Genomic DNA, 12,795 nt, shown 5'->3' with positions numbered 1-12,795 from the left:
TTCTCAGACAAGTGTGGTGATGTGCAAGGTGGGGGCAGATGCTGCCCCAGGCTCCTCTGTTCCACATGACAGTCAGTCCTATTGTGCTCATATGTGCAATTCCTCCCATAGGGATTTTGTTTTCCTTATGGGGAATCCCCTCTGTTCTCTGCTCTGTCCATCTGCACCCTAGCCTTTATCCAAAGTCCAATTCAAGGCCCCCATTCTCCATAAAACTGTCACAGAATCAGAGATCAGAACCTTGAGGTATCTCAAAAGCCATCTTATCCAAACCTATAGCTGACCAAGAATTCCCCCCTTCAACATGGCCGATGATGGTCAGCCAGCCTTTGACTGAAGACCTCCAGCAGGGGAAAACCCACTCCATTCTGAAGCTGCCCAAGCTACTTCTCCAAAGTTCTCTTTGGTAGAAAGATTTTCCTTACAAGCACATGAAATCTCTCTCTCTGCAGGTTTCCATCCATTGGTACAAGTCCTGCCTGATGAGGTCAAGCTGAAGACGTCCATTCCCTCTTCTCCATGACACCCCCTTAAGTACTTGAAGATGGCCAATAAGAATTCTCTGCCCCAGTTTCTTCCATCAGTCCTCTTGATTTTCTTTTCTTTCACCATCCTTGCAAGCTTGCCAATGCTCTTCATAAAATCTGGTGCCTTTAGCTGCCAACCACCTCCCAGACGAGGTCTGATCAGGGTGCAATGTAGCAGGATGATTTGGATCAGCTTCCCTAGATTCAGATGTAATATGTTCCTCCCTTAGCACAGCATAGGAAGGTTCAGGAGCTGCCATTCCATGTTGGTGACTAATCTTGAGCTTGTGGGCCACTAACCCCCCAGATCTTTTCCCCCCAAATTGCTCTCTTGCCATTCTTCCTTCATCATGTCCTCTTGTAATTGTTTTTTGGAGCCCAAGTATAACTCTTTACATTAATTCTCATCAAACTTCATCTTATTAATTTAGTCCTTTATTAGACTGTCAAAATCCTTTTGGAATCTTTCTCTGGCACCCAATGAATTATGTCCACCACTCCTCCTCTCCTTTGCCTTATCTGCCAATGGTATAAGAATGCCAAGTAGCATCTATATCTCCTAGACCTCAGGGCTATTTCCGTTCTCCAAAACCCTACAGAATTCAGTCTATACCACATTATTTCATAATTACATGCTCTTCCTTATGACCAAGGCATGTCACTTAGCCTGTTCCCAGACAATTCTCTATAGGGTGATGATGAACTGCCAACCAATGTGGGTAGACGGATTTTCCATACTGGGAGTTTTCCCCTTGCCCTACTAATGAAATGACAGGTTTGGATAACAAAATAAATGCCATCTTCTATTTTTTAAAAATTGTTTCAAAAGTCTGTCTTGACTGGTGTCTTTTCAGTCTGTCTCTCTTCTGGGGTGAAGGAATATGGTGTGACAAGCAACAAAGTGTTTGAAAATGAAGTTGGCCATGCAATGACCAAAGACCATTTCAGTGGGCTGTTGCTGAAGCATACTGCTCACACCCCAACAGGAATGGGATGGGCTCAGGCACAGAATGAGAGACTTGGGGGTCAATGTAAGACTTTGTTTTGCTCAAGTGTGGTTACAAGAATTTTTCTTTTTTTTTCTTTCTTTTCTAATGGCGGGGGTAAGATGGAAGGGAGGCAAAATAGATTATTGTTAACCTATTAAGAATAAAATTCAATTAAAAATCAAGTCAGAACAAGCGAAAGACTCACTGTGTAGCTGTTTGGTGTTTACAGCAGTTTTAAAGACATTAACATCAGTTACCAAAGATATAGTTCTAATTATGCTCATGCTGATGACTACAGACCCCACTGGAGAGGATATGTTCATTCTTCCTCCTCTGTCCTTTCTCCCTCTCTCTCTCCCTCTTCCCCAGGTCTCAGAACCCCCACCTTCCTTAGAACCTCAGTTCATTTATTGCCCCCTGCATGAAACCTTTTCTCTTCCCTGTCATCCCCCATCCCCCTGCTCTCTTCTCCTACCCTCTCCTCCCAAAAAACAAACAGAACTGGTGTTTTGTAGCTATGTGACCCTGGGCAAGTTACCTAATTTTGCCCAACTTCATTTGGGGCTGATTGGTAAAGTGAAGACCTTGGATTTGATGGCCCCCAAGGTCCTTTTGGCTCTGAATCTGTGCCCCTATGATTGTGTATGTATTTAATTTATATTTATATGCATACACATTGTCTCCCCAGAGAGAGTCTAAACTCCTGGAAAGATTTTTTCATTTTTGTCTTTGTGCTTGACAGTAGTAGGTGTTTCCTCCCTCCCTCCCTTTCTCCTTTCCTGCCTTCCTTAAACCCCTCCCTTCTTCCCTTCCTCCTTTTCCTTCCTACTCTTTGTCTCCATCTCTCATCTTTTAACAAAGTCATCCTTGGAAGTCACAGAATTTCCTCAAACTGTTCAATCTTCAAACTGATCCATGGAGGAGCACTGAATAAACCACTTCATATTGTAAGTAATAGGCCAAAGCATCAGAGCTCCCCAGGGCTGTCCATGGATCATCCAACATGGTGGAAATAAATACTTGCTCAGGGACCTCAGGAATCAAAAGGTCTAAATCATTGTGGGGGCTGGAGGGATTTTTTTGGCAACAAGTTTGATTAATTAAACAATAATGAGCAAATTCTTCATTGTCTCATCCATCAATATCTTGGAAGGCCAGCTAAGAACCAGTTGGAAAAAACAATTTTGAATCCTTGAAAATATTCAAGATTCTGCTAACCTAAGTCCCTCCTAATAGCACAGATAGCATAGCATTAAAACATTATATCTGGTCAAGAAATACAAGATAATAGCACAAAGCCACAGACTCCCAATTGACTATATCACAAGTAGAGAGAGGCAGTAGAGAGAGGAAGGGCTGGAAGCCTGGGAACCCGAGTCAAAATTCTGCTTCAAACCCTTATTAGCTTTGTTACCCTGGGCAAGTCACTTACTATCAGTGTGCCTCAGTTGGCTCATCTGTAAAATGAAAGGTTTGAACAAGATGCCCCGGAGAGTCCATTTAAATCAATGAGCCCTCTCTGGGCCTCAGTCTCCCCATCTATAAAAGTAAAGACTCGGATTCTATGATCTCTAGATTGTCTTTCCAAGGTCACATTCTGTGATCCCATGGAAGAATTGGCAGCTTCCCTCCCAACCAGAGACCCTTTATGGGGATGGCTGCCAGGTTTCTTCCTACCTTCACTTCTCTCTAGTTTCCCAAAAGCGATATACCACTGTTTTGGTGAGTTGCTCCACAGCTCTACAGGGAAATGGGAAATGAATAACAGCTGATATTTAAAAGGTGCTTTTTCATTTGAAAAACACTTGATATTATTATCTCATTTGATCCAGATTGCTATTAAGGGCATCGTTGTTGCTGTTGAGTCACATCAGTCGTGTCCAACTCTTTGTGACCCCATTTGGGGCTTTCTTGGCAAAGATACTGGCAGCTAGGTGGGGCAGTGGATAAAGCACTGGGCTTGGAATACTGGAGTGGCTTGCCATTTCCTTCTTCAGCTCATTTTACAGATGAGAAAACTGAAGCAAACAGGGCTAAGTGACTTATTCAGGGTCACATAGCTAGTAAGTATCTGAGGCACTTGGGTCTTCCTGACTCCAGGCTGGGATTCCATTGCTCCACGTAGGTGCCTAGACTAAGCATGTTATCCCGATTTTATAGGTAATCAAATGGAAGCTTGGAGCTGATATGTGTTTTGATTTTTGTTCTGTCACATGCAAAGGTATTTTGATAAACATTTTAAATATCGACCATGAGTTTAAACATTTAATTAAAACAAAATCTGCCAGATTATAGGTCCAGGTTTTCTCCTATCATCTTTATGTTGCAGTGACAGGAACATAGGATCTTTCTTCTTCTCATGGGATTTATTCGAGTCTGGATCCATAGAATCCAGGAGATGACAGCAGTAGCAGCCCATCAGCTAAGATAATGATGATGTCAGAAATAAGGAAGTGTGATTTGGGTGAGAAATAAGAGCAGGTGCTAAAAAACTGTTGAGAAAGGAGGACCCTGGTCAGTCCAGGTAAACATAGGCTCCTGTTATCAGTGGTGTTGGTGGGAGTGGGAGGGCTACAGGGAGTAAGGCCCAAAGAGTGGACAGACAGATACACAAACCCTGGGTCTGCTTCATTAGATAGAGAATAGTCATCTTCATCTCACTGATATTACAAGTCAGAAAAAAGTTTCATGTTCATAGAGCTTATTGATCTTAAAGTAGAAAGAACACATATGCACTGTACAAAGCAAATTGCTGAGGGGTTATTTATCTTTTTAAAATGAATCCTGAATTTTATACCTGTCCATCTTGTCTCTGAATGAATTTTATTAAGTTAAAAAACGATGCAAAAAGAAAAATCTTCCTTCCTTCCTTCCTTCCTTCCTTCCTTCCTTCCTTCCTTCCTTTCTTCCTTCCCTCTTTTTCTTCCCTCCCTTCTTCCTTCCTTCTTTCCTTCCTTCCTTCCTTCCGTCCATCCTTCCTTCTTTCCTTCCTTCCATTCCTTTCCCCCTCCCCCTATATTTAATACTTCTTACTTTTCTTTTCTCTTTTAAATCCAAGCTTTTTTCTCTGGGGGCACTCAATAGGACCAACCTCTCCTATCAGGAATTCCATCACAGCTCACACAGGTTTCCTGGAAGGGACCCAATAAACACCAGTCCAGCTGAGCTCATGACCATCTTCCCTTCCTCTTCCTGAGCTGAGGTTTCAAATGTGGGGAGAGTAGGCAAACTCAGAAACAGGCTCCTTCCCATCCCAACTTCCCTGACGGAGAGCAGGAGGCACCTGGCTGCTGCTATCTGATCACTTCTGCATACCCTTCAAGCCCAATGGCCTTCAGCAAATGTCTTGAGACTGCTTGTCAAGCTCCTAGTCATCGATCTCCCTGTGGAAAGGGGAGAACCGGCTGCTGAGCAGCCTTCCTTCAGCCTCCGAGAATGCTCAATCACAGCTGAGTGCACAAAAAGCCCACTGTGGAAGCAGCATGCATCATAGACCATAAACTGCCGCCCCATGTTTTCTTTTAGGGAGTTTGTTTATTGTACAAGACATCCCCCTTCCTTCAGAGGAGGCTTAACCCTCTGTAGAGTTAGTGAGACAGAACTCCATCCACAGCCTGGACTTGGATAAAAGATCCAGCATCACCCTTTCCTGGGACAGCCCCACCACCCCAATAATCAGTACAACACAATGAATATGTGCATGAGGCAGATGGCATTGACAACGCAAAAGGTATTTTCTCAGAACCCCCCACCCCAACACACACACACACACACACACACACATGCACACACATGCACATGCATGCACATGCACAGAGTGATGGAGAAGCCATGTGAGAGCAAGGCTTTGGCAAATGATTTTCAGGTGCTTGTCCTGAAGCGACTGACTGAGCAGCCTATTGGCAGTGGTGAACTGCCCACACTAGTACTGTGTCTCTTCTGTGCATACTCATCTTAACCGAGCTCTTCGGACAATCTGCCACCTGCCCTTTGACATGAAACCAGGTCCAACCTTGGCTTGAAACTCAACTGAGGTCAGCATAAATTTCTGATCCAAAAGCCACCACCAAATTAAGTCCTAGAACTGAGATGGGATGTGTACTATCTATTGGATTGGGCAGAGGAAGAATGGGGAGTAAAGATCACCATCATCTGACGGATTCTGTTTCTAATGACTTGTTTCTGAAAATTATAGTTCTACACAGGAAGGAGAGAACTAAAGCTAACAGGTCATCTAAAATCCAAAGGAGAGCCCTACAAGAAGAGGAAAAGAAGTCATAGAGGGGAAATGCACCTTTCTTGCCCAGGGTACCCCACTTGCACACACAGAATACAAAGCATAAGAAACCACATTTTTTCACCTGTGTGATCTTTCCCAAAAGGGTCTTTTCCTAAGAAAGGGTGGGAAGGATCTTTTTCGCAACAGGAGAGGACCAACACTCTCATGGGATTGTTTTTCCTTTGGTAGCTACATTTGCTTGAGGCCCAAGAATGCCAGTGGACAGATTTTGGTATCAACACGGCCACCGAGGTCCATTATTCCTAGTGACAAAGGTGCCAGAGGGGAGAAGAAACCCTCCCCAGATCAGGTCAGCCTTCCCTCATCTTTTGCATGTGCACACACACACACACACACACATGCCTGCTTATGAAGGTAAAATGCTTCTTTCCCCAAACCACCCCTTCCCTTGCCTAGATAAGAGACTGAGATGCAGATTAAATCTTCCTTTGTCCTATTTCTGACCAGCCCATCACAAGTCTATTGAGCTATCTGAAGCCCTAGCTTCCCAGGCCTTGGATTTCCTACTTTTGATATAATTACTGCTTGTAACAAACTGGCGAGACCCCCGTTGGGCTCCAGTTGTGACTTCCCATGAACATGAGAAAGAAAACATCCATGTTGGCCTGTCGCCGATCAGCTTCACGTTTCTCCAAATACCAAACCTTCAGGATGTTTGACACACAGCAACTGACTCGGTCTTCTTATTCCTTTAGGCCTTGCCATTTCTGTGCACACTCCTGTTTGTCAACATATGCCCAAAGTATCGTGAGATCTAACAAAAGCTGGCTTTTCTGGGGAGTGAACGTTCTCCAAATATCTGGTAAACATTCCCTTTAGGAGTATGGTTGTGCTGAGGCTACTTCCATGCTCAGATTTCTGGGATCTTCTCCTGACTGTGAGCTTTAATAATAAAGCTCATTTTTCAGATACCCTGTTTCCCACCTTCACCCCACATTCTGAATGAAAGTGCATCCAGGCCAAGGACGCAGATCCAAAGGGGAGAAGAAAGCTTCTCTTGGAGGCCCAGGTGCGCTTCATCATTTCTACGTTGGGTCAAAGCATCATTTATCCTATAATTTGTTCAACGGGACAAGATTTAAAAAAAATGGTTGGATGCTTTTGGACTGAGCTCTGGCCTCCCACTTGTCCCCCTCCCCCTGCTTCCTTGTTTCCAGTCCATCAGGGCAAAGGTAAAGGGCTGGATTTCTGCTTCCTGCCCCCTTCCCCAGCTCTAGGCCACGGCCTTTCGGGGCAGTACGGAGCAGCATCGGCCCTTTAGTTGCTGACTTTCTCCCTGGGAGAAGGCGGACAATTTTAATATTGTAGCTTGTGGAACCATTCCTGGGTCAAGTCACACACATAAAGAGACATTCCAGAATGTTGTTGTCGCTGTCATTTTGTTTTTGAATCTCGTGGTGAGAAATGATTCATATAAATATGAAGCCTAGGAAGTGGGGAAGGGAAAAGAAAACTACCAGAAAAATCCAAACCTTTAAAACCACTTTGTTAAAATGTGTGCTTTTAAATTCATTTTTTATTTAAGTTTTAACTGAAATTACGGGTTGGAGCCTTACGCTCAGAAAGCACCACTTTAAATGAAGTTTTGATTCCAGCTTCCCCTGCCACCCTATCGCTAAATAAAAAGGAAGTCCGGTAATCCTCTCCAGAATACAAAGCACAAGAAACCACATTTTTTCACCTGTGTGATCTTTCCCAAAGGGGTCTTTTCCTAAGAAAGGGTGGGAAGGATCTTTTTTGCAACAGGAGAGGATCAACACCCTCATGGGATTGTTTTTCCTTTGGTAGCTACATTTGCTCGAGGCCCAAGAATGCCTGTGGACAGATTTCAGTATCAATATGGCCACCGAGGTCTATTATTCCTAGTGACAAAGTTGCCAGAGCAGAGAAGAAACCCTCCCCAGCTCAGGTCAGCCTTCCCTCATCACTTCTAGCTGCAGCATTCATATTTTGACTCTGCTTCTTGGGTTTGCTCCTTTCATTCTTCATCTTATTCCTGACCGACTTCAGACTCCTATTACGTTTCCATGTTTTCTCCCAAAAGAAATCATTGAAAGCCATCCCCTGTCAGGGCCCTGGTCTTTGGGATGTGATGGTGAGAGGGACCCTGTCTGTCAAGGCAGGCCTTGGTAGGAAATTCTGCAGGTGTGATTTTGGGAGAGGGTGGAGATGCCTGCTGAGGAAGTGCCTCCAGTTCAGTATGCCCATTTTGGGTCCACTTGAGTGAAATTCCAGCGGGAGGTTTTTCTTTAATGATGTGGAGCATACCCAGAGACCCTGTCAGTGCTGGACATGTATGAATCACCTACATCTCTGCAAGGCCAGGTAGCACGAATATCTGCTCTACTAACTCTGATTTTCTCAGAACAATTTAACACTCATACACACACACAACACACACACACACACACACACACACACACACACTCCCCCCAAACCTTTGGAATTTTCCTGTTGGGAGAGATCTAGCTGATGGTTCAAACAGACCCATTAATTCGGGTCCCCTTACACTTTGGAAATCTGGCAAGAGAAGAAACATCAGCATGAAGCATGAGTCTCCACTTTGGCCATTTCCTGCATTTTTTTTTTTCTTCTAGAAACCCAAGTTTGGTTTTCCAAACCATCAGCTCGCCCAGAGCTTTCAGATGGATGGAAATGCACAGAATCCTTCGTCAAAATTAGAAGCCAGACTCCTGGTTTTAACAAATCATTGGTGAGAAAAACAAAATTTTGTTTCTCATAATTGTTAGCAGTAGATACTTAGCTTCGAGCGGAAGGAGATTTTAGAAGGCTGGCCTATCCACAACTGGGTCTCTGGCCTCCGAGGTCAGAATAGACTTCGGGCTATGATTAGATAATTTAGACCAAGCAAACCAAACCACTCTGGCCTGAAATACTATGCAAACTGGTCCCCTCTCAGTAGGGGACATCCGACTGATTGCTACTTTCATCTCTACCCTTCACTTTATATGTGTGTGTGTGTATGTGTCTAAGTGTGACTGTTGAAAGAAACTCAGCTTTTCAGAGCCTTCTGTCTGTAATGCTCTGAATTAAGGAAAAGGCAAAGATAGTAAATAAAGGAAAAGCAATATTCTAAATTTGTCCCAAAGATGACTCATGAGAAAGATCCTCTTGCTGATATATTCAGCAGGGGGTGAGGGGCTGGGAGGGGGAGGGGAGACGAGATTGTTGGTAAGGAAGCTAAGCAAGGAGATTTTCCCTTAAATGCATCTTCATTTCTGTTCTATAGCTGACTCCCTGGAGATCTGAAACGGCATTGTTTTTCAATGAAATTCTAAACTTTCCAGCGAAATTCCTTCATTAGGCGAATCGCTCCTAGTATTTACTTTCCATCATTTTCTTGCTGGGACAATCATAATTATAATTCTGTTGACATTATGCTTAAACAGTGGGGGAGGGGTGCCTGTGTGTTTAACCCCCCCAACAATGAGACCTTTCATGTGGCTGCTCTTACTTCTGACGTGCTGTACCACACACCGTCCACCGAGGGCTAGTCAAAGAATAACCGATAAAGGCAATTAACGAATGTCGGCTCATATAGAATTTTGGCAACAGCGAAAGGCCAGAGTTAGTACTTCTACCATTGCTGTCTTTCTGTCCTCAGCCAATCTAAACTTGCTTTCCCTGAAAAATCATGTGTTGGGGACACTTTACATCTGCCTTGGACAAAAGCAGAAGATTCCCATAAGTCGATTGTTCTTTGTTCAACTATTTGGTTCTGCTTCCTCAAAAACACAACCTACAAAACAAGCCTTTACGATCTTCAAAACAGTTTTATAAAAGTGGCTTCTCTCAGTCACAGTACAAATGGAGCTCCTGGACAACACTGAATGCTCAAAAGACAGAGTGCCTCTTGGGAGCCAAAGAGGTTCCCCTGGACAGGGAGATAGGAGAAGGAGCAACAGTATCTTCTTCTCCAATGAACCTTAGCTCACTCTATCCCCTGAGAGGCTGTGAGACCCACAAGGGCATTAAGCAGCTCTCAGAAGTTTTAGAGCCCCACAAAAAGTGGGAAGAGTTGAAACTTTCTTACACTAACAACAATCCAAAATGCAGTATTTTCTCTTGGTTCTGTTAATTCTAATGCTGGTCCCCACTTCTCTCCACATGCCTATTTGGAGGGGACAGTGAGGCATCTATTCCTTCATTGGCAGACATTCTCAGGAAGACTATTTGAGTGTCCTTGTTAACAGAAAGACCTGCATCCTCTCTATGCAGAGGAAGTAAACTCCAACATGTCCAGTGTCCTCTTCCCTTCTTGTTCTGCTCTCTCTGTTCCACCAGCCCCCCATCTTTTACTCTATTACACGAAACCAGTATGTTCTCACTCTACAACTTTACCTACTTCTAAACCAAGAACTTTGCCATCTGTCTCTTTTCCAAATCAAACACAAGACTATGAACATATTATGATCCTGAGCAAAATCATGGTTATGAGCCCCCTTCTAATGATATCAGTTTATGGAAGAATCAAAACAGACCAAAGTGTCCCAGAGGGTAAGTCAAGCTTTTTGCCATCCAATGCAGACCTTGTTTAGAGCAGTACACATATGTATTCAATGTCTATGACCTCTCTCTGTATGTGTGTTTAGCATATATAGACTCTGGATTTACCCCCGTCTTACACAACACACATACAAGCACATATGTGTACAACCATATATATATATACACATAGGTACACATATGTATATGTATGTACTCATGCATGCATGTATATGGGGGTATGTCTGTAACACTTTATCCCTTAACCCCAAACTCTTCCTATCAAAGCATGCTGAGAAGAGAATACACTGAACTCTAAGCTAATTGCAGTGGAGAGGGAAGGACGGAAGTGGGACATAGTCAGAAGAAATCAGACAAGTTTTCTGGGAGAGCTGTCTGCTTCCAGCCTGTCCTGGACCTGGGCCTAGAGGTGGGAGAGAGGCTGGGAGGCCAGGAGGCTGGGAGTCTAGGAGGCTGACTCCTTTTGAACATGACCAATGGTGATGTTATCTATATTTGTAAGTGGGTGGAGGCCTGGGCAGAAGCAGAACCCCAACCAGCCCCACGCACCCAACTTGGAGCCTTAGCATGGAAATAGAAACTGAATTTTTTAAATTTATTTTTTTAATGAAGCCTTAGCACAGAACTGATTGTCTGTGAGATTAGGGCTGCTTTTGTAAAGTGCCCCCCTCCAGGAGAGGCCCAACTGGATCAGCGAAATCCCTCTAAGACAGCTTTATCAGGGCTGACTCTTCCAGGGCCCTGGGAGGCTCTGGTACAAACAGCAGCTGTTGTCCATCTTTGCTGTCACTGGGCTCTGCTGATTGTGTCCTCATACACAACCTCTCCCCCCACCCCCCCAAGAAAGAAAAACACTCCTGTTTGTATAAGAAATGCCTTCTGGCTCTGTGGGAAGTTCTGTCCCCTTCCTCCATCTGTGAGCTGCCTCCTTTCTCCAGACTCCAGCCAGCATATCCCATCCATGGGGCAAAAGGGAGAGCAGTGTGTCCTGTTGCCAGTTTGGTGCCCCGGATCTGACTTCCCTGATTCTCCCTCACCACTTTTGTCCTTGGAGAGTGGAGCAAAGCCATGCATTTATTCACCCAGGTTTTGGATAAAGCAAAAACCCTGAATATCATAGACACAAGAAGGTGCGAAGTAGCCTATTGCCAGGGACCAAATCCTCAGAACAAGAGTTTGGTTTTCTGCACAGCCACACAAGCCACCTGAGCCTTGCCTGTCCCCCTGGAGAGGGCTCTGGTCTGAGTCCTAGGAGGGTGAGGGTGCTGGTTTAAAAAGAGTCCAGAGGCCCAGCTATCCCTTCTTTGGGGATGATGGGCCACCAAAGTGCACGGCTATTCCTGTCCAGGCCAATTAGTGGTGCCACCCAAACCTGGAATCGCTGAGAAAGAGGAGAGGGGCAGGGTGAGAAGAAAAGAACCAGGTACCTACCCCTTCAGCAGCCGGGCTTCTTGGGAGTCTTGGGTGCTGAGCTAATGGGATGCTGACATGGACCACGCGCCTTCCATCCTCCACACAGAAAAGGCGTAACTGAGCCTCTCGTGGGCCACATAGCTGCAGCTGGTCATCTTATTGTCCATCTCGTCGCTCTGCAGCACCTGGTAGAGGAAGTCTATGTACCTAGCGGCCAGCTTCAGGGTCTGGATTTTGCTGAGTTTATCCGAGGGCAGAGTGGGGATGATCTTGCGCAGGGCTGCGAAGGCTTCGTTCAGGGACTGCGTCCTCTGTCTCTCCCGGACGTTGGCCAAGATCCTCTGGCTCTGCAGCTCCTCATAGGACTGCGAGCTGGGGCTGCCCTTCTTCCCCCGCTTGCCCGGGGTGGGGCTGCCATCTTCGCTGGATTTCTTGCTGTACCTCCTTTTCCTGCCAAACCTCTTGGGCTGCCTCTCCAGCTCCTCTTCGCTGGTGCCCAAGCTGTCCACGGGCGAGACCGGAGAACTGGAGCCTTCCTCCATTCTTTCTGTGAGGAGGCAAGGGGAAGGAGGAAGGAAACAAACTTAGGCAAACTCACTGACTGCCCCTCTCTCTCTCTCTCTCTCTCTCTCTCTCTCTCTCTCTCTCTCTCTCTCTCTCTCTCTCCCTCTCTCTCTCCCCCTCTCCCCCACTCTCCCTCTTTCTCCTCTCCTTCCTTCCTTCCGTGTGTGTGTGTGTGTGTGTGTGAGTGTGTGTGTGTGTGAGTGAGCGCGCGGTGTGAGCGCGCGTGTAAGCCTCAATGTGTTTGAAATTCCTGAGACAGATCCTTTTGGAAAAACAGAAGTTTTGCTGACCCGACGTTTTCCAAGTTTCTCGAAAGTCTCTTATTTCAAGGACGGGCTGTGCAAAATTGAGGTCTTTGAGAGAGGAAGTTATTCTAACTTTTTTGGAAACTTTAGCTGGGCTCCGCTGCTAAATAGTTGTCAGAAGTGAGGGAGGTGCGGAGCCCAGCGCTGATTGGACGCCGGCGCAAGGGGGA

General features: G+C 45.3%; 1 protein-coding gene across 1 annotated transcript; it reads right to left on the bottom strand.

Moving 5' to 3' along the window:
* Positions 1-11,792: 11,792 nt before the first annotated feature.
* On the bottom strand, positions 11,793-12,298 carry TWIST2 (twist family bHLH transcription factor 2). The gene has a single exon (XM_036765800.1). The coding sequence runs from the start codon at positions 12,296-12,298 to the stop codon at positions 11,816-11,818; it is 483 nt and encodes a 160-aa protein (XP_036621695.1). The 3' UTR covers positions 11,793-11,815.
* Positions 12,299-12,795: the final 497 nt, after the last annotated feature.

This window comes from Trichosurus vulpecula, chromosome 7 (assembly GCF_011100635.1).
Source record: "Trichosurus vulpecula isolate mTriVul1 chromosome 7, mTriVul1.pri, whole genome shotgun sequence".
NCBI lineage: Eukaryota > Metazoa > Chordata > Mammalia > Diprotodontia > Phalangeridae > Trichosurus > Trichosurus vulpecula.
Note: the sequence above shows the minus strand (reverse complement) of the source record. Positions and strands in the feature narration are given on the sequence as shown.

Bases quoted from the DNA above. Each gene is read 5' to 3' on its own strand.
- TWIST2 (XM_036765800.1), bottom strand. From the start codon at position 12,298: ATGGAGGAAGGCTCCAGTTCTCCGGTCTCGCCCGTGGACAGCTTGGGC.